The sequence below is a fragment of the Pogona vitticeps genome, chromosome 3 (genome assembly GCF_051106095.1).
Source record: "Pogona vitticeps strain Pit_001003342236 chromosome 3, PviZW2.1, whole genome shotgun sequence".
Classification (NCBI taxonomy): domain Eukaryota; kingdom Metazoa; phylum Chordata; class Lepidosauria; order Squamata; family Agamidae; genus Pogona; species Pogona vitticeps.
This window is the reverse complement of record NC_135785.1, coordinates 15,062,008-15,080,315: the sequence shown is the minus strand read 5'-3', so window position 1 is coordinate 15,080,315 and position 18,308 is coordinate 15,062,008. Positions and strand designations below refer to the sequence as shown.

The 18,308-nt window shown below is 40.7% G+C and overlaps 1 protein-coding gene across 14 annotated transcripts in view; it reads left to right on the top strand.

The window, feature by feature from the left end:
• Nucleotides 1–18,308, top strand: part of NLGN1 (neuroligin 1) — a 737,944-nt gene that overhangs the window by 355,758 nt on the left and 363,878 nt on the right. For 8 of the 14 annotated variants that reach the window (XM_078389641.1, XM_072996214.2, XM_078389645.1 and 5 more), the window contains one exon: nucleotides 11,179–11,238. The exons of 4 other annotated variants lie outside the window; for them this stretch is intronic. In XM_078389641.1, the coding sequence (XP_078245767.1) occupies nucleotides 11,179–11,238 (60 nt within the window). The remainder of the gene's footprint in view (nucleotides 1–11,178; nucleotides 11,239–18,308) is intronic. 2 more of the 14 variants (XM_078389644.1, XM_078389639.1) reach the window with 1 other exon arrangement.

Here is an 18,308-nt window from a genome sequence, read left to right as displayed (position 1 = left end):
GGGCTTGATGTGCAAATATTATCAAGTGATAATAGGGGAGATATGATAGCACTTTTCAAATAACTTGAAAGATGTTCTCGGCCATCCTAGAGTGCAGGACGCGTAATAATGGGCTCAAATTATTGGAAGCCAGATTTTGGCTGAATATAAGGAAAAACTGCCTAATTGTTAGAGCAATATGACAATAGAACCAATTACTTTGGGATGTGATGAGCAATCCATTGCTGAAGGTATTCAGGAGAAAATTGGACAGGGTGTTGGACTCAATGGCCTTATCGGCCTCCATGATTCTAAGTTTCTTATAATAAGGAAAGCCCACCCACATTATTTATGTCATTCACCAACATTTCTAATCCATGAGGCTAAGTGCAATTTTATAATTTATGCTTCTTTTCTTTGCTGCACAGCACCAAGAATACTGATTGCTTTCAGACCAGAACTCTCAACAGACTAACTGCCTAACTTCATGGCTGCAATACGTAGAATTGTTGTGTTGCTTGCTGATGTTGGATTACTGTATTTGTTTCTTGTTTTGTTTTCTTTGTATTCACTATCTTTATGTACTCGTACGGGTCATATGACTGCAATGACTCTTTGCCATCGGCATAGCCATTGGCTGAGGATTCTCTAAAGGTACAGGATTTTAAAAATGAGCTTTCTGAGCTGGTGAGTCTTAACCAAGGCTTTGGGAACTGTATCTGAGAGCCAGATGACTGGTCAATAGTAGTACAGTGTGGTGAACACAGATCCATAAACAGACATGCTTGATGCAAACAGGGTGTTTCAAAGGCATCATAGTGGCTCTTTCTCCCTTCTGGTTCTCATCTTCCATAATTGTTTGAGACACATCTGCAGTATCTGACCCAGAAGCTTTTAAAGCCCTACTCAATAGGTTGACTAGGTCACAGGGCACCAGATGAATGCTCGAGCAATGGCAAAGGCTCTCTGCTTCTGTGAGTGGGAGTCAAATCTCAGGATGAGAAACACTAGAGGAGGAAGATTTTCTGTATGTGGATAGTTTTGAAGCCTGGGCATCCATCTCTACTCACTCCTAGCTGGTGCAGAGGTGCTTTTGTGTGCATTGTGTTTCTGTAAACCTGCCCTATCAAGGAGGCATTGAATGAGGGGAGAGAAGTGGGAAGATTCCCTGTAGATGCCTGCTTGTGGGCCCATTTATTTATTTTTAACGTATTTTACCATGTATAAAATGACACTTTTTCCTAAAATAATTAGAGGGAAAATTGATTGTCGTTTTATATATGGAAGGAAGCAGTCGTGCGCACTCGGGCACCTCTTGCTGCCACTGCCCAATTGCCTCTTCCTTAGCTCACAGCTTGTCCCCCCTGGTGACCCTGAGGCAGCAGCAGCAGCAGGAGGAGAAGGCGGAGATGGAGGCGAAGGAGCATTCACACGTGCTCGGGCGCCTCTTGTTGCTGCCTGCCTCACCCACCCGATCACCATCTCCAGTGGGACTGACAGGCTCAGTTCACGTTGCCACCTTGTCCCCTCCGGTGGTGGAGGCAGGAGGAGACAGAGGCAGAGGCAAACAAGCACTCTTGTGCACTTGGGCGCCTCTTCCTGCGTCGCCAGATCACCTCCTCCCATGATCTCCTTAGGGCAGGGGACAAGGCGGCAACATGAGCTGGAGGTGAGCTCCGGCAGTCCGCAGTCACACTGGACGAGGTAATTGGGTGAACAGCGGAGACAGCAGCAACTGCTCCTTCATCTCCATCAAGGATCAAAATTAGAGGGTCATTTTATACACTTTATACATGGTAAAATATGGCATTTATTTATTTTATTTATATGCTGCCCACACTACCCAAAGGTCTCTGGGCGGCTTACAACAATTAAAGTGCAGTAAAAAAAGATAAAACAATTAAAATACAATTAAAATATATACTCTAAAAATTGCCATCAAGACCCACAGTTGATATTATTTCAGTTAAAAGCCTTCTGGAAGAGGAAGGTTTTGACCTGGTTTTGACAATGTAAAATGCAAATATCAGGGTCAGTCCCACTATTAGGTAGCGTAAGGCAGCAACTGCAGATTGCAGTTTACTTAATTTATTAATGTATTTTTAATAGCAGAAATGTTACAGGACAGAGGTTTGTTTGTTTGTTTTAAAAAAATTAACCTCGTATGCCAAAATAACTTGGCTAGCTTTGAGTACTGTGCTTCTTGACCTGACTTGGATGGGTGCCATTTGCTGCTTTGCCTCATAGGGTCAAAGGTTTCGGGTGGCTCTGATCAATATGATCACATTGTTTCCACCTAATGGTCAAAATGCAGTCCGTTCAATACAAGGGTGAGCAAAGCATGACCCACATGGTGTATGTGGACTGACAGGACTTTTGATGTGCCTCTGCCTCTAGGATTCACTGTCAATAGCTGTCCTGGAGAAAACAAATTGAGATGAAAATGAACACTCTAAAACCTCATGAGGGTGCAACTGCCCTGTTAAAGTCTGTTTTAGCTTCCCCTGGTCTGTCTTAAATACGAAATGGCCTCGCTTCCTCCTGGTGAGACCTGAGCAAAGTAACATAGTCTTTAAGGAAGGTTTTAACTTGGAAATATTTTTCCTGCCATGGAAGATTTTTAAAAAAATCGAAGTCTAGGGGAGAGGTCTGATAATGAAAGATATGACTTTGGAGCTGATGAAACTTAGAAGCACCCACCTATATCCTGCCACAGCACTCTGCTACCAGCTAGACTCCCTTTTAGCCATGCAGTTCTAAGATTCCAAGATTTTGCATTTATTTATATATAGAAATATATTTGATTATATAAGTTATAGAAGTCACTGTGTGTATGTGTATATATATACACCATGGATATATACACCATGGAACAGACTAATGGGGCAGTGTGTTTCTGTATATATATACACACAAACATACACACACTGCCCCATTAGTGCAGTGCACTATTCTGGGTGGTTTACAGCAAGATAAAATATAACCCTGCAGCAATAAATAAAACCAAGAAATTATAAAATATAATACAAGAGGCTTAATATCAGTTACTTAATAAGTCAGAACATGAGACATAAAATCAGATATAAAATCAGGCAGGGATGTCATAGAAGACTTCTCTAAACAATAATGATTTCAGGAGCCTCTTAAACATTGGGAGGAAGACGGTCATGTGCAACTCTACCAGGAGCTGGTTCCAGAGTATTAGTGACACCGCAAAGAAGGCCCTGTTTCCCACATGAGATTTCTTGAACTCCGTCAGAGTGGCCACCAAGAGGAACATTGTCTGAGATGATTTGGTGGAGCAGGACTGGACAGCTGTCACCCTTGGTATATTTTTGAGCTACAGTTCCCATCAGTCCCAGACAACATAGCTGTTGGTGAGAGACTGTAGAAACTGCTTTTCAGAAAACATCTAGGTGGTCACAAATCACTAAGCTGTGTCATACAGGAAGCATGGATAGCTTTTGACAAGGACAGGGAGGTGACCCTCCCAGTAAAATTTCAAGGTTAGATGCTTCTCTTTCTTGGTCCATGAGCTGTAACTAGAAGAGTGCCTATTGAATGGGACTTGGGATGCTTGGCTGTAGCTCATTATTCACCACTGCCAGGAGAATATGATGATCCCTATTGTTCCTACCCTTGCTTTCAGAGCCTGGAAAATGTGCTTCATGGAGCCATAAGTCTCATTATCCCCCAGCGAGCATGGATGTGGATTCTGGGAGTTTTAAGGCAACAAATAATTTCTAGTTCTCCTTTCTTCCCTTTGTGGCTCTGTACCAAAATATCATATTTCTTTTAAATCAGAAAATTACCACTTTAGTGCTGTTATTGTGGATAACCTGAACTGCCAGAAAGATGAACGAGTGGGTCCTAAATCAAACCAAGCCTAAAGTTTCTCTGGAAGCAAAAATGGCAAAACTGAGGCTGCCCTACTGTGGGTTCATCATGAGAAGGCAAGACTTTCTGGAAAAGACACTAATACGAGGAGAAGTTGAAGGCAGCAGGAAAAAGGAAGAACAAATATAAGATGGTTTGACTCCATAAAGGAACCATAGGCTTGAGTATACAAGAGCTATTGAGTGCAAGAGCATTTGGAGATCATGCACTTATAGGGTTGCCATTAAGTTAGAGATCACTTGACGACACATAAAAGCAGTTATGTTACAGCTTTTACTGTTGTTATTGTCTAGTGGATTCAATGATCCTCTTAACTGGCTGTGTTTGTTTCATTTAGCTGTTGCTTTTCCAGCAAGCACTGATGATATCGTTTGATTGTCCCTCCCTCCAATCAAATCCCTTTGCATTGCCTATTTTGGCTGTCAGAGTTAGTTAAACTTTAAAAGGCTATATGAATCTGTTGTAAATATTAATATTCTCTCTCTTTTTTAAATTGGATGCCTAGGAATGGATAGTCATTAGAGTAAATGAGGAGCTCTGATTAAAAACTGTTCCCATTGGATTATTCTGTTTGTAAAGCAACTGATAAGCAGTGTTTGCTCTGTTTAAACTTCTCACCTTGTGACCACTGCAGTGCTTTGAAACACAACGTCCAGTCCTTTCAAAAGAACAGAAATGCCTGCTTCGCTCTCTTGTTAAATGGAAAATAATTGTGTGCTCTGAAATAATTAAAACCCATCCATACTGCTACCGAGGTGATGTGCCCATGTGATTAGACACTTAGCTGTGTTCCTGCAGGCGCCACTGTCAAAAGATTGAAAGGTTAAAATGTGGCATGTCCTCCTTTTTAACACTGGTTGCTTTCGTGCCAGAGTAAAAAGGCTGAGTTATGTTTTCAGTAATGGTAGAGCAGGCAAAGCAGTGAAAATTAAATGAGTTCAGAGTTCATTAGGAATGTCCCCCTTCACACACAGTAGTCCCCTTGTTTCAGTAATAAGATTTTTCATTGCTCTGATGAAGCTTAAAGTGTGGTCATTTCTTTTTGCTTCACACACACACACACACACACACACACACACACACAGAGTCACGATATGTGGGTTCATTTTCCCATTAGCACTAATGAGAATCACAAGTGTGCTGTGGTGGGAGGTTGGACTTGGCAGGGCCACATAATTAAGAAAGAAATCACCTCTGGATCAGCATTATGGAGATGGAGTGCCTATCTTTTATTTATTTATTTATTTAGTCATTTTTCTTTGTTTGCTGAGAACATGTTAAGAGTTATATTGCATGAAATTACATAACATGATCTAATTGTTTACAGTATGGTTTGGAGCCATAGTAGCTTGCTGGGGCAGTGCAGGGATAAGTGGATCAGAGGGGCCATCTAGCAGTGATAAAGTACATGCTTGTATACAAAGTATCAGCCGTGCTGGCCAGGAGATTCTGGGAATTGTCGTTAAGCAAGATAACATTTACACAGTTTGGCATCGTAGATCTGGTTCCTAGGATCTCAGGTCAAAGAGTTTGTCTGGGCGCTCTTAAGGAAAACTTCTTGCCCCCCCCCGAAGAGATGATGACAATGAGAGATGTAGCAGCCATCTCAAAAATGTTGGGTTAGATTAGGAGCGGGGAACATCTGGCTCTTTGATCTTGTTGAATTACAGTTCCCATCATCCCTCTACACTAGTGAATCTGTTATAGGCTGATGGTAAATGGAATCTAACAACATCTGGAGGGCAGCAGGTTAGAGCAGTGGTTCCCAACTTTGGGGCCCCAGATGTTCTTGGACTGCAGTTCCCAGAAATCTTTGACAGTAAAGCTAGTGGTAAAGGCTTCTAGGGGTTTTTAATCCAAGAACATCTGGGAACTCAAGGCTGGGAACCACTGGGTTAGGGAAATCTATGACCCAGGCTAAGTTTTTTCATATGTTTAGAGTAGCTGCTTAAGAAACAGATGCAACATTTAGCTTAACCAAGTTCTAGTTTACTCATATCATCTTCCATTGAATCTACAGTCCTATATATGCTTTCTGGCAAGTACTATTGAAACCATTAGGGCAAAGGGATTTTTTTTTCAGGCCAAAGGCAGAATTAAAATTGAAAGAACTTCTAAGGATCCCGAAAGCCAAGCTACAAATATATTTTAACCTAAAAAAACTCTTATTGTTGGTTAATCATATTAGGAGAGGCATTTTATCCTTATAGATTAAAGAGAAATACACACCAAATGGTACCTAAAGAAAGGGATGTAACCATATAAAGAAATCCCAGAGGACCAGACTGAAATCCCAAGATGGCCAGGCTTGGCACCAGGTCCCACAATGCCTCATTCTTGCAATTGAACTTACCTCTGATGCAGTGGATGCTGGGATGCTTCAATCTGCTCCAGATGTTGGTCTGAATCTTACAAAAGCTATCTAAGGTGATGAATCTCATATTCAAATTAAATTCAGTACCTTGGAGAGCACCTCTAAAGTTCAGCTGTCAATATTGGAGTCACCAGCCTCTGCTGCTCTGAGGTACGTGGTATTGCAGTGTACCGTAGGAGACTCATTCCATCAATGTCTTTCACACATTCGGAACATGATCTGCCTCATTGTTTCTCTCCTTTTCCATTATCTAATAAAGCACATTGGTGTTACGAACAATAAAAATGTTCCATATTCATGCCATCAAATTTTTGATGAAAATATCATTTGGTTTCAATTTAGATGCTCACTCTATCCTAACAGTAGCAAGTGTATCAATTTTTAATTTTGGGTCTTGTCATTTATGTATCCCCAAAGTATGATTAATGGATCTGCCAAGCACTTGTACCTCACTAGGACTTTAATTTATATTAGCAACAACCTGTTTCCTTATTCCCTTCCACTTTATTACTTCCTAGAGATGGGTGAGATATTTGTTCAGTTCTCAGTTTAATGTAAGATTGCTCAATTTATACCTTCTAGTATTGAATGCAATTAGCATTTGCAATTCTATGTACTTCTGAGCTGGTGATGTGATTGTCTTTCTCTGTATCTGACACATACATGTGCACACACATGCTTACATGCATGCATGGAAAAGCATGCATCTGGAAATGACCACAAATGCATCCAGGTCAATTAGATAATGTGCACAGAAATGCATACATTTGGAAAACATGCACCTAAAGTGCATCCATGTTCAGCTTTGTGCACAGAAATATATACAAATATATGTGCAAGGGAAGAAAAAGGAGCTTGTTCTGGAAAATCAAAAATCTTGACGGAATCAAGCTTGACAGTTTTCTCAGATTCCTATTAGCTGTCTGGTCCTTCAGCGTTTCCACTGATAAGTCCATCAAGCTAAGTATTTTTCAGTTTGCTCAGATCTAATACTACTGATACCACTCTTTCAAACCGATATTGTTTGAAAAATGAATATCTTAAACATTCCCTGTGATATTTATTCTGAGTTATGTGATGCACAAGGAGCAACCTTATCTGTAAGGATAGGGAGGTAGGGAATGGGAATGGAGATAGAAGGAATCGAATCACATAGTTGCATAGTTGAAAGGTTGCCCCATCCAGTCTAATACCTGCCAAACCAAGAATCCATAGCTGAAGAATTTGTGAAGAATGGTGATGCAACTTCAGTGTGAAATCTTCCAATGAAGAAGCATCTGCCACAGCCCAATAGCTTTTATCATCAGACGTCATTCCAAAAGTGTTGTCAGAATTCCATCACTCCTGCCCCATGTAATTTGAATCCATGTGTTTTAGTCCTGGTCCTGTAGTATTCCTTCAGATATTTGAAGATGGCTATCATATCACCTCTCAATTTTGTCTTTTCGTTTTTCATGTAGATTGAGATGTATGTATTGAGCCTACAAGTTGCAGGACAGGAATAAATTCAGTAGGTCCCACTTTTCCTCACTTGTCAGTTCAGTGAAGATTATGGACTGGGACTTGGGCAATCTAGGCTAATCTCTTTACTGAACCATGAAACCTGTTGGGTGATCTTGAGCAATTCACCTTTGTTCATTCATTTCATGTCTTTCAAAGTGTTGAAATGAGGGTCAGATGTGCAGGAGATTCATGCATTTCCATTGGAGATCACTGAAGGAAAGGTAGAGTTTGAGCGGAACTACAGCCCTGTTCAGAATTTTTAAAACATGAACTCTGTTCACATGAAGAAGGGAAGTAGAAAAGAATTGTCCTAGTGCCACTTTTTCTCCGCTCACTCCATATGGGCCACTCCATATGGCAGGGCTTTCTCGGTAGTAGCACCTTGTTCATAGAACTGCCATCCATTTAATATCTGGCTGTCTGCTCAACGCATATCTTTCAGGCTCCAGTTAAAATTTATATTTGTACAATCTAAAGGAAAGAAACAGGTGTTTAATTGTTCTTTGCTTTTAATGTCTTTTAGCAGCCACTTGTGGTTTTAGATATTTGTAATTTTTCGTGTGTGTGATTTATAAGTTTAGGTTTATGAGTTTTGATATTTGTAATTAGTGGGTCTGATTTTTTTAAAATGTTGCTAGCCAGCCTGGTGACTCATGAGGAAATGTGTGATATTTATCAAATAATGATGGTGATGAATATTTATATTAATATTTATTGCTGCCCTATGTTTAGAGAGTTACAATGTGTAGTGGAGAGCCTCCTCTATCAAGAGGCACTAGCTTGTGTTGCCTATCTTTTGTGTATAGTTTGTGTTGAACCAAAATCCTAGCAATGTCAGGGCAGAAACTGATAACCAAGCCAAGAACTACACAAGAGTGTCAAGCAGGTAAGTGGTATTAGATGATTTGAGGGTAATTTGCTCCGTTCCTGAACAAAAGCTAAAGCAAACTGTACTGCTTATATACAGCCCCATAGCACTTCAAGCACTCTCTGGGCAATTTACAAGTTAATTATGCAGGCTACACATTGCCTCCCCCCCGCCCCAGCAAGCTGGGTACTTATTTTACCAACCTTGGAAGAATAAGGCTGAGTTCACCTTGAGGGATTGAATACCAGGTGGTGAGCACAGTTTTGGCTACAGTACAGCAGTTTAACCACAGTGATTGGCATCCTGTTGTGCTGTGCTACTTGTGCAAGTCCTATTGCAAAAGAGATGCACTTCCTCAATGATTGTGGAAGGTCAGTCTCCCAAACGTATTTGTGCAAACAGGTCCTCCACTTCTATAAGCCTATGTGAGCAATTGGGCTCTCTGACAGGGCACATAACTGTAATTCCTAACAGATCTCTGGGAGATTACACAACAGTGATCACTGACTTGAAGTTTCCATTGGACCGTCGTTTGTGCAATATGAAGTTTGGTGAACATTCATGAGCACTGAAGGAGAGCTTGTCTGTTATTTTTATAAGACTAGGTGGAAAACTCTTGCCCTTTCATACTTGCCGCTAGCTGCTTTCCAACCACTTTGGCAAGGAGTCATGCTTGTGCAGAAATTTTTACATGGATTCCACTGATCTTAGTCTGTGGTTATTAGTTAGTGACCGCTTATGTTTAACTGGTATTCAACCAATTCCACTCTTCCTATCATTTTGATTAGATTGATTGTGCTTATTGCTGGCTCTACTATTAGACATACATGACTACCTTTGTCAGTATATATTATGGTGTGAGGAGCACCAGTAAATTCTTGGAGTTGTCTGCCTTTTTGGGTCCCTCAAAAGCAGATGTTCAAGGCAGCCAACTCACTCAACCTAATAGGAGAACTGACCCTGCAGATATTGAAATAGATTGATCATCTGCTGATCAGCCCCTGTATATGGAATTGTAGTAAGAGATGTCACTTAGTCCTTTGTTTCACACAGTTCAGTGTGATGGGGTAGCAGGCTTGCTTAAACCAATCTCACAATCACTTGCTGATGGGTTGTATTTCTCACACACCCATTACAATCTGATTTCCATCTAGCATTCTGTTTGGGAAAGTAGCAGACTTCTCCACACGACCACATTTACATTGGTTTATTAATGTGCATCCACACTTAAAGAACAAAAGAATTGGAGCTTTTAAAATACAGATGTTTGAAGACTTCTGCATGCCTTTTTCCTACCAATGCTCTAAGTACCAACATATACCTTTAATCTTCTTTCTCTCTCTTGATTTACCCATCATTTCCTGTTGCTGTTACTTAATGCATGAGATTTTCCTCTTTTCTTTTTCTGTGCTGTGCTTGGCTGCCTTTTAAAACTTAAAAGTTCCATGGTATATGTTTGATTTCGGCACTGTATGTGTGTGTGGGTGTTGCATGCAGATTACAGAATGTTCTGAAAGAAAGAGAGAGAAAGCAAGGTAGTGCTGAATTTCAGCTGGTTTATTCATGGTTCAAAGTCTAAAAAAGTGTGTGGCATATGGAAATTGTATTTTTGATGGCCTATGACTTTCCTTGTGGAGTATTAAACAACAACAACAATGCTGTCTATCTGTGCACTTGAGGAGAAGGGCAGCCATGTTCTCCTGCACAGTATGCTTAATCTCCTAACACTTGTTAATAGTGTCTCTATCCTGGGTATGCAATGATTTTAAGGCTTAATTCTTTTATTCTTATAAATCGATTGTATGATAATACCTTGACCTGCTGAGACTTGTAATCAACTATTTGAAAGGAACCCTTCTAATGTCTGGGTTTTAATCCCACTTTGGTGCCTTTTATTTTTAACGAATATGTCAGCAGGCATTCACAGGTTTGAAAGGATTCTACTATTCAGGGCAGTATTTAAATTATAACCAATGGGTGACCGGGCGGAAATCCAGTCCATGCTTCTTACTGGAAAGCATTAGCTCACATGGGTGGATTTCCAAAATCCAGTTTTTATTTTCTATAATACTTCTTTCGAGACATAATTTCCCCATTTCTCCTCAACCAGAAACTTCTTAAATCAAACCAAACCAAAATTAGAGCTCTTTCTCCCAAGTATTGGTTTAAAGTTCAGTAAATCAAAAGGGTAATCTAATTAAAACAATATTTTTGCCTGCTGTGGGTATATGTTGATGTTTATCTAAAAAGCAATATTGGATTTTAGTGTGTTAAGTTTAAATGTAACTGAGTGGGATTCATATATTTGCTTTTTACATGGAGTGCCTATAAAGAGATTACATACAAGCTTGTAAAGATATATACAGTATATGTATCTTTATATAATCCACAAAGTATATTCTGTAGGAAAAACCTTTTTCAAGATCCAAAAATGAATACGTCCCAAGTGTTTTTCTTGAGATATCCTTGGAAGTTTAATATTGACTATATTTTTTTCCTCAGTCTTGTATATTCTTGAATTGTCTTTTTCCTCCATTTTCTCCGTTCTCAATCCTAGGTCCCCTAACAAAGAAACAGACAGATGATTTAGGTGATAATGAAGGTGCGGAGGACGAAGGTATTTTTTTTCCCCACCAAAATGATTTGCATGACAAGGACCCCCTTGAAAAATCTTTTTTCTCCCCTCTTTTTATTTTTATTTTTTTGACTTCTTGTCTTTTTTTGAAGATTTGTTTTTCAATTCCTATTTTTGATGTGTTTTGTCTTCTTGCTTGTTGTTACATATTTTAATTTTTCTTAAAGAAAGAATGTTGTTAAGTTCTTACCATAACAGTAATTAAAAGAACTGGAGGGCATTTACTTTGATTTCCTTGGAACAGACTATTGCTATGTTGCATCCCACTTTTGACTGAATTTTGTCCATAATAACTAACAAACACTCTTCGGAAACAATCTATCTGTGCACCTTCTTGCATGTTTTCTAACCTCTGTTTTGATATATTTCACAAAATACAATTACAGTGTCTTTTTTTTTCCTTTTTGTCACCCGCTTATCTCCGTTTAATAAACAGGGGAAGTGTTGTGTTTGAGGTGGAATGGTGATAAATGCTGTTATAAAAGTGTATTCCAAGCTTCAAATCAGCACTGTGACTGGAAGTCTTTTCTTTAGTCTTTTGTTCAAAATGACATCCTGAACTCTGTTCAACGTTAGTCGGATCTGAAGCAGGAAAAGAAGAAATCTAAACCATTACCGTAAACAACGTTATGTAATATGGCACCTTTTAGGTGTCAGCCTACAATACCTGTCAGGCCTAGCCATCACTACCCATGCTGGCTGGGAATTATGGGAGCTATAGTCTAAGACATTCAGTGGATACCAAATTGGAAATGGTCACAGTTTCTGGAATTTATATGGAATCCTATATAGAACATTTGCAATGGGGGCGAAAGACCCATTTTGCAGATATTACAGTGATAAGCAAATTATTTATTTCAGCTTTACACACTGTATAGAGATCTGCAAAGCTCTCCAGAGAATTATGAGAATTTCCTATTGACATCCATTAAATTTTCCTTCAGATTTCCCAGGTTTCTTTGAAACTTCTCTTTCCTTGGTCCCCATCCTACTCTTTCAAAAGTCCACTTTTTCTCTAATACCCTGGGATGCTAACGTACACCTCTATTTGCCCAAAACTGTGATTATTATTTTTTTTTGCAGATAGGTTTCACAGCAGTTCTCATGCCTCTCCACTTGCATTAGCAACTCACCAAGTCTATCCACCTTGCACTGAAACTTAAATGATACCCCATTTCCCCCATCCTCCACAGATAGCAAATTGAAGAGGTTTCCTAGGCTGCAAAGTCATAATCAATTAAAGATATTTGTAGAGAGGTGGCCGTGTTAGTCTGTTGCAGCACAACCAATAAAGTCTCCTGTGTCATCATAAAGACTTAACAGCTCCAGCCCAGTCCATTTCTTCAGATATACTGCATGAAGTGCAGCTTCAGTATACAGAAATATTCAAAAATGCAAAAAGGTGGTATCATGTGAAATGTAGTAGAAACACAAAAGGCACCAGTTAGTTAATGGTTGTTAACAGTGATGGTTAAGGGTAATTTTACACTCATCTACGAACCCCTTAATTTAAGTGCCCTTTTTCAGGGAAAAAGGCCATCTTTGGTGGGTAGGGCTACCCTGACTTTCCATGTTTACAGCCTGTTAAATGTAATCCATCCATCAATAAATGTGTTGATTTAGTCTATTGACCACATGACATTCAGAAAAAAGTAGAAAGGAAGAAGAGGTTACATGTTTATAACTAACTATAATACAGCAGTAGAAGAGATAACAGTAACAGGGATCAACTTTATGCAATTAATACCTGTCTCTTTGGTTTAGTATCCAAAATTGCTTTTAAATTATTAAAAGTTGTTACCTCCTAATAACTGTTGCATAACCAACCAATCTTTACTGATCATAGTTTTAGGCCATTACCACGCGGATACCTTCTGCCTTTCTCCTACCTTCCATGTCTGTCATTTCCAAATTGTCTGATGTTTTTAACTCATAACTACCTTTGCTTACATGTCTCATAACATGTTGTTAATATTTCTGCCAGCTGGTTAACGTTCAAAGCCATGATGGCACTTCCTTCATTGACAGTGGCACAATCAGATGTTAATAAAAGAATATTGTACTAAAAGGCTGATAAGCACAGTTTTTATTCAATTAGCAAACGGAAAAGCCTGTGTTACTCATAGATAATTTTGAGGAATGGTTTCAAACGTGATCTATTCACACAGCAGACCTTTGTAGTTTTCCTCATTTGCCACATAATTGTTAGGGCAGGCTCTAATAGCTCAACCTCTGTTGGAGTTAATCAGTACCTTTCGTTCTTTGAAAAGCAGAATATTCACACAGATCACATCCAGCTAAGTTGGCAACGACAAAATGGGGAGTAGCTGAAGGCAGTTCATTGGCAAGAACCAAATAAGTTGGATGGTTTTGGTTTTGTTTGTTGATAGATAACTATACTATCCTTTCCATTAAAACTAGGAAAACTAGTGAAATTCATCTGAGCTGGAGTCGTTCTCTTATTCCTGAGGCTTGTAAATAGCTTGCAGAGCCGGCCCTACTATTAGACAGAGAGAAGCAACAGCTCAAAATGGAAGATTCTGAGGGATAAGAACAACATTCCCTAATTACTTCTCCTTCCCCCCTCCCCTGGCCATTTATTTCCCTCTTTTATGGCAAACTTAATTCAGTTTTTGAGGTGCATGATATGCTCAAGGTGTCATTTAGCAGTTGCCACTACCACCACCACCTCTGTTAGTTTCTGTGGCTGGGCAAGGATTTGAACCAATGTCTCTTGAGTCCTAGTCTGACACTTAATCCCTTACACCACACTGGCCCTATGCCAGTTGCTATAATTGAATTAATAATGAATTGGCAGATTTTACATGTAGAATGAAGGAAAGTGCCATTGTATCCTTTGCTTCAAGCAACAAAATGACTTCTGCCAGCGCCCAAAACGTGCCTCAAGAAAAGGTGATTTTTTTTACAGTGGGAATTCTTATAGAGTATAGTGGTGAACAAAATGGGTGCCCCAACACAGATAATGGTCTTTATACCACTGCTTTTTTTTAAACCAAAAGAAGGCATTTGCACTCTCTGTGACATGGAGAGGACAATTTTGCCACGGTTTGGGTCACTTTTTCCCTGTTTTAGGTCTGAAAGGGTTCCCCATCCCAAAACCCAAATTTATTTCCAGTTTTGAAAAAAGTCACTCTGGACCTAAAATAGTCTGAGGTCCAAAAAATATGTCAAATTCTTCACCATGGCCTCTGCCTGGTGTAAGAGCCTATTTAATTTTTTTAAAAAAGGACAATGGGGGCAGTATAATGATTTCCACAGCTCATGGGCTATAGAAGTTTACCATCCTGTTCTAAAAATCTGAATCCAGGGTGAACAGAGTGATATTTCTGTCAGCAGTACATGTCATCTCCAGCTGTCAATACTGTTACCAAGCCCAATATCAGAGAGTGTAGCTTCACTACACAGTTATAGTGGTTTGATGGCACTAACTTTCTTGGTTCCATCCTAGAGACTCATGTCATTTGTTATTTAGTACGTATTTAGAATTGTCTGCTGGAGGCCTCTAGTGCAGTGGCTCCCAAACTTGGGTCCCCAGATGTTCAACTTCCAGAAATCCAGGCCAGCACGGCTAGCAGTGAAGGCTTCTGGGAGTTTTGGTCCAAGAATATCTGAGGATCCAAGGTTTGGAACAACTGCTTTAGAGCATTCACTTGAACTGCCATGCTAGAGTTCTCTAGAATAGATTCCTAAGTGCCTCACCAGACTACAACCCCCAATATCATATGCAATGAAGCAACCATAATTAAAATGGTATCAAATGGCTACAAGGGGAGTATTGTAAATACACTCCTCAGCTCTCTAACTAGTCTAGTTGCTTTTGCAGTACTGCAAAAGAGTAAAGTTTTTGCTCTGTTGGCGTAGAGCATGATGCCAGGAGCTACTTTTGACGGTGGGAGAGGGCATAGCATCTCACTAGGTAGCTACTGCCCGCCTTAAGCTGGGCAGCTCCCAGCTTTAGGGTGTGTGGGCTTTGGGGTGAAAGCCAACAAGCAGATTGATAACCCTGCACCATGCAATAATCATAAGAAAACTTCTGCCCTAAAGTTGGGCACCTGGAATGTTCGGACAATGACCCCTGGCTTTTCTGATGACCTGCAGGAAATAGACGACATGTGCAAGGCAGCTGTCATCAACATGGAACTGAGTAGGCTGCAGATGGGCATTGTTGCCAGACATGGGATCTGTCAAAGAAAAAAGAATCTCATTCTTCTGGCAGGGAAAACCATTGAATGAGATCAGGGAATATGGTGTTGGCTTTGTGGTCAGAAATATTCCACTGAGATCCATTGTTCCACCTACTGCAGGGAGTGGAAGAATCTTGTCTCTGCAGCCCCACTCATCAGTGGGACCGGTCACCCTCATTAGTGCATATGGACCAACACTGTCGTCTACAACAGAAGTCCAAGACAAATTCTACGACGATCTCGCAGCTACTATTTAAAAAAAATCCCAGAGAGAGAGAGCCGCTGTTCATTCTTAGAGACTTTAAAGCTAGAGATGGTGCTGATCACAATTCTTGGCCCACTTGTCTGGGCCGTTTTGGCATTGGGAAGATTAACAAAAATGGCCAACGCTTGCTGGAGTTTTGCTGTTACTATGGTCTTTGTGTCACCAACATGTTCTTTAATGTGAAGCTTCAACACAGAGTTTCTTGGAGACATAAAGATCGAAGCATTGGCATCAGCTCGATTCGATCCTCACCAGACACTCTATCCTTCCTAGTATTACGATAACACGTAGTTATCAGGGTGCTGATTGCAATACTGATCACTCCCTGGTGTGTAGTAGAGTAAAACTGTGAACAAAGAGATTGTATCACATGAAAAAGGAAGGAAGACCACGTATTGACATTGGCAAGACTCGTGATCAAAGAAAAGTGGAGGAATTTGCCTAAGTGCTTGAGCAAACCATTCCAGGCCAGGCTGATGCAAATGCACCTGAACGATGGAAACATTTCAAGAACGCTGTTTATAACACCACCTTGTCCACCTTTGGCAAGAAGACCAAAAAGCTGGCAGACTGGTTCGAAGCCCATTCAGAGGAGTTGATGCCAGCCATCGAGGAAAAGAGGAGAGCTCTAGCAGCATACAAAGCCTGTCCTAGTGAGCAGAACTTGCAGGCTCTTCAAGTTGCTCGTAGCAAAGTCCAACAGGCTTCAGATACAGATAGCAGTGGACACAGGTAACATCAAGGGAATGTATGACAGTATCAAGCAGGCTTAAGGTCCAATACAGAAGAAATCTGCTCCTTTGAAGTCTCCTAGAGGCATCATCATCCAGGACTGAGCACAGTGGATGGAATGCTGCATGCAGCACTACTCTGAGCTATATTCCAGAGAGAATGTAGTAACTGAAGAGGCATTAAATAATATCGAGTGCCTGCCTGTCTTGTAGGATTTGGACAGCGAACCAACTTTAGCAGAAATAAAAGCGGCCTTGGATTCCCTCACCTCTGACAAGGCACCTGGGAAGGATAACATCCCAGCTGAAGTGCTGTAAAGAGATCATCACCACCGAGCTGTATGGACTCTTTTGTCTTTGCTGGAGAGAAGGTGGAGTACCACAGGACATGAAGGATGAAAACATCATCACATTGTATAAGAACAAAGATGACAGGTGCGACTGCAATAATTACTGTGGCATCTCTCTTCTCAGCGTTGTAGGGAAGCTGCTTGCCCGTGTTGTGCTAAAGAGACTCCAGGTGCTTGCAGACAGAGTCTATCCAGAATCGCAGTGTGGATTTTGAGCTAACAGATCCATCACTGATATGGTATTTTCCCTGAGACAGTTGCAGGAGAAATGCAGGGAACAACAACAGCCACTCTTTGTGGCTTTCATAGATCGCACAAAGGCCTTTGATTTGGTTAGCAAAGACAGCCTTTTTAAAATACTTCCCAAGATTGGATGTCCACCTCGACTCCTTAACATCATCAGGTCCTTTCATGAGTTTTTGATGGCTCAACATCAGTTCCCTTTGACATCTGAAGTTGGGTGAAACAGGGCTGTGTCCTTGCTCCAACCCTGTTTGTGATCTTTTTTGCTGCCATGCTGAAGCACGCCTTTGAAACTGCAACAGAAGGTGTCTATCTCTGGACTAGATCTAATGGAAAGCTCTTTAATCTCTCTAGATTGAGAGCAAAGACCAAAATCCAGCTGAAATGCATACGGGACTTCCTCTTCACCGAAGATGCAGCTGTTGTTGCCCATTCTGCTGAAGACCCCCAACAACTCATGAATCATTTTAGCAAGGCTTGCCAAGTTTTTGGATTAACAATCAGCCTGAAGAAAACACAAGTCATGGGCCAGAGCGTGGATTCACCTCCCTCTATTACCTTCTCTTTACAAGAATTGGAGGTTGTTTATGATTTTGTGTACCTTGGCTCAATGATCTCTGACCCTCTGTCCCTAGATATTGATCTGGATAAACACATTGGCAAAGCAGCTACCATGTTCTTTAGACTCACAAAGAGAGTATGGCTTAATAAGAACCTGACAGGATATACCAAAATCCGGGTCTTTAGAGCCTGTGTCCTGTGTACTCTCCTGTACTGCAGTGAGTCCTGGACCCTTTGTGCATGGCAGGAGAGGGAGCTGAACACGTTCCATATGTGTTGTCTCTGATGCATTTTTGGTATCACCTGGCATGACAAAGTTCCAAAGAGAGTAGTCCTAGAACAAGCTGGAATTTTTAGCATGTATACATTGGCTCAGGCATGTTGTGAGAATGGCTGATGTTTGGATTCCAAAATATCTCCTGAATGGAGAATTAGTGCAGGGAAATTGCTCCAGTGGGAGACCACAGTTGCAATACAAGGATATCTGCAAGCGGGATCTGAAGGCTTTAGGAATGGATCTCAACAGATGGGAAATTTTGACATCTGAGCATTCAGCCTGGAGGCAGGCGGTGCATCGTGGCCTCTCCCATTTTGAAGACCCTTGTCCAGTAGGCCGAGGCAAAGAGGCAGTCCCGAAACCAGCAAAATCAGAGAGCTGGACAGGAGACAGATTGTATTTGTCTTCAGTGTGGAGGGG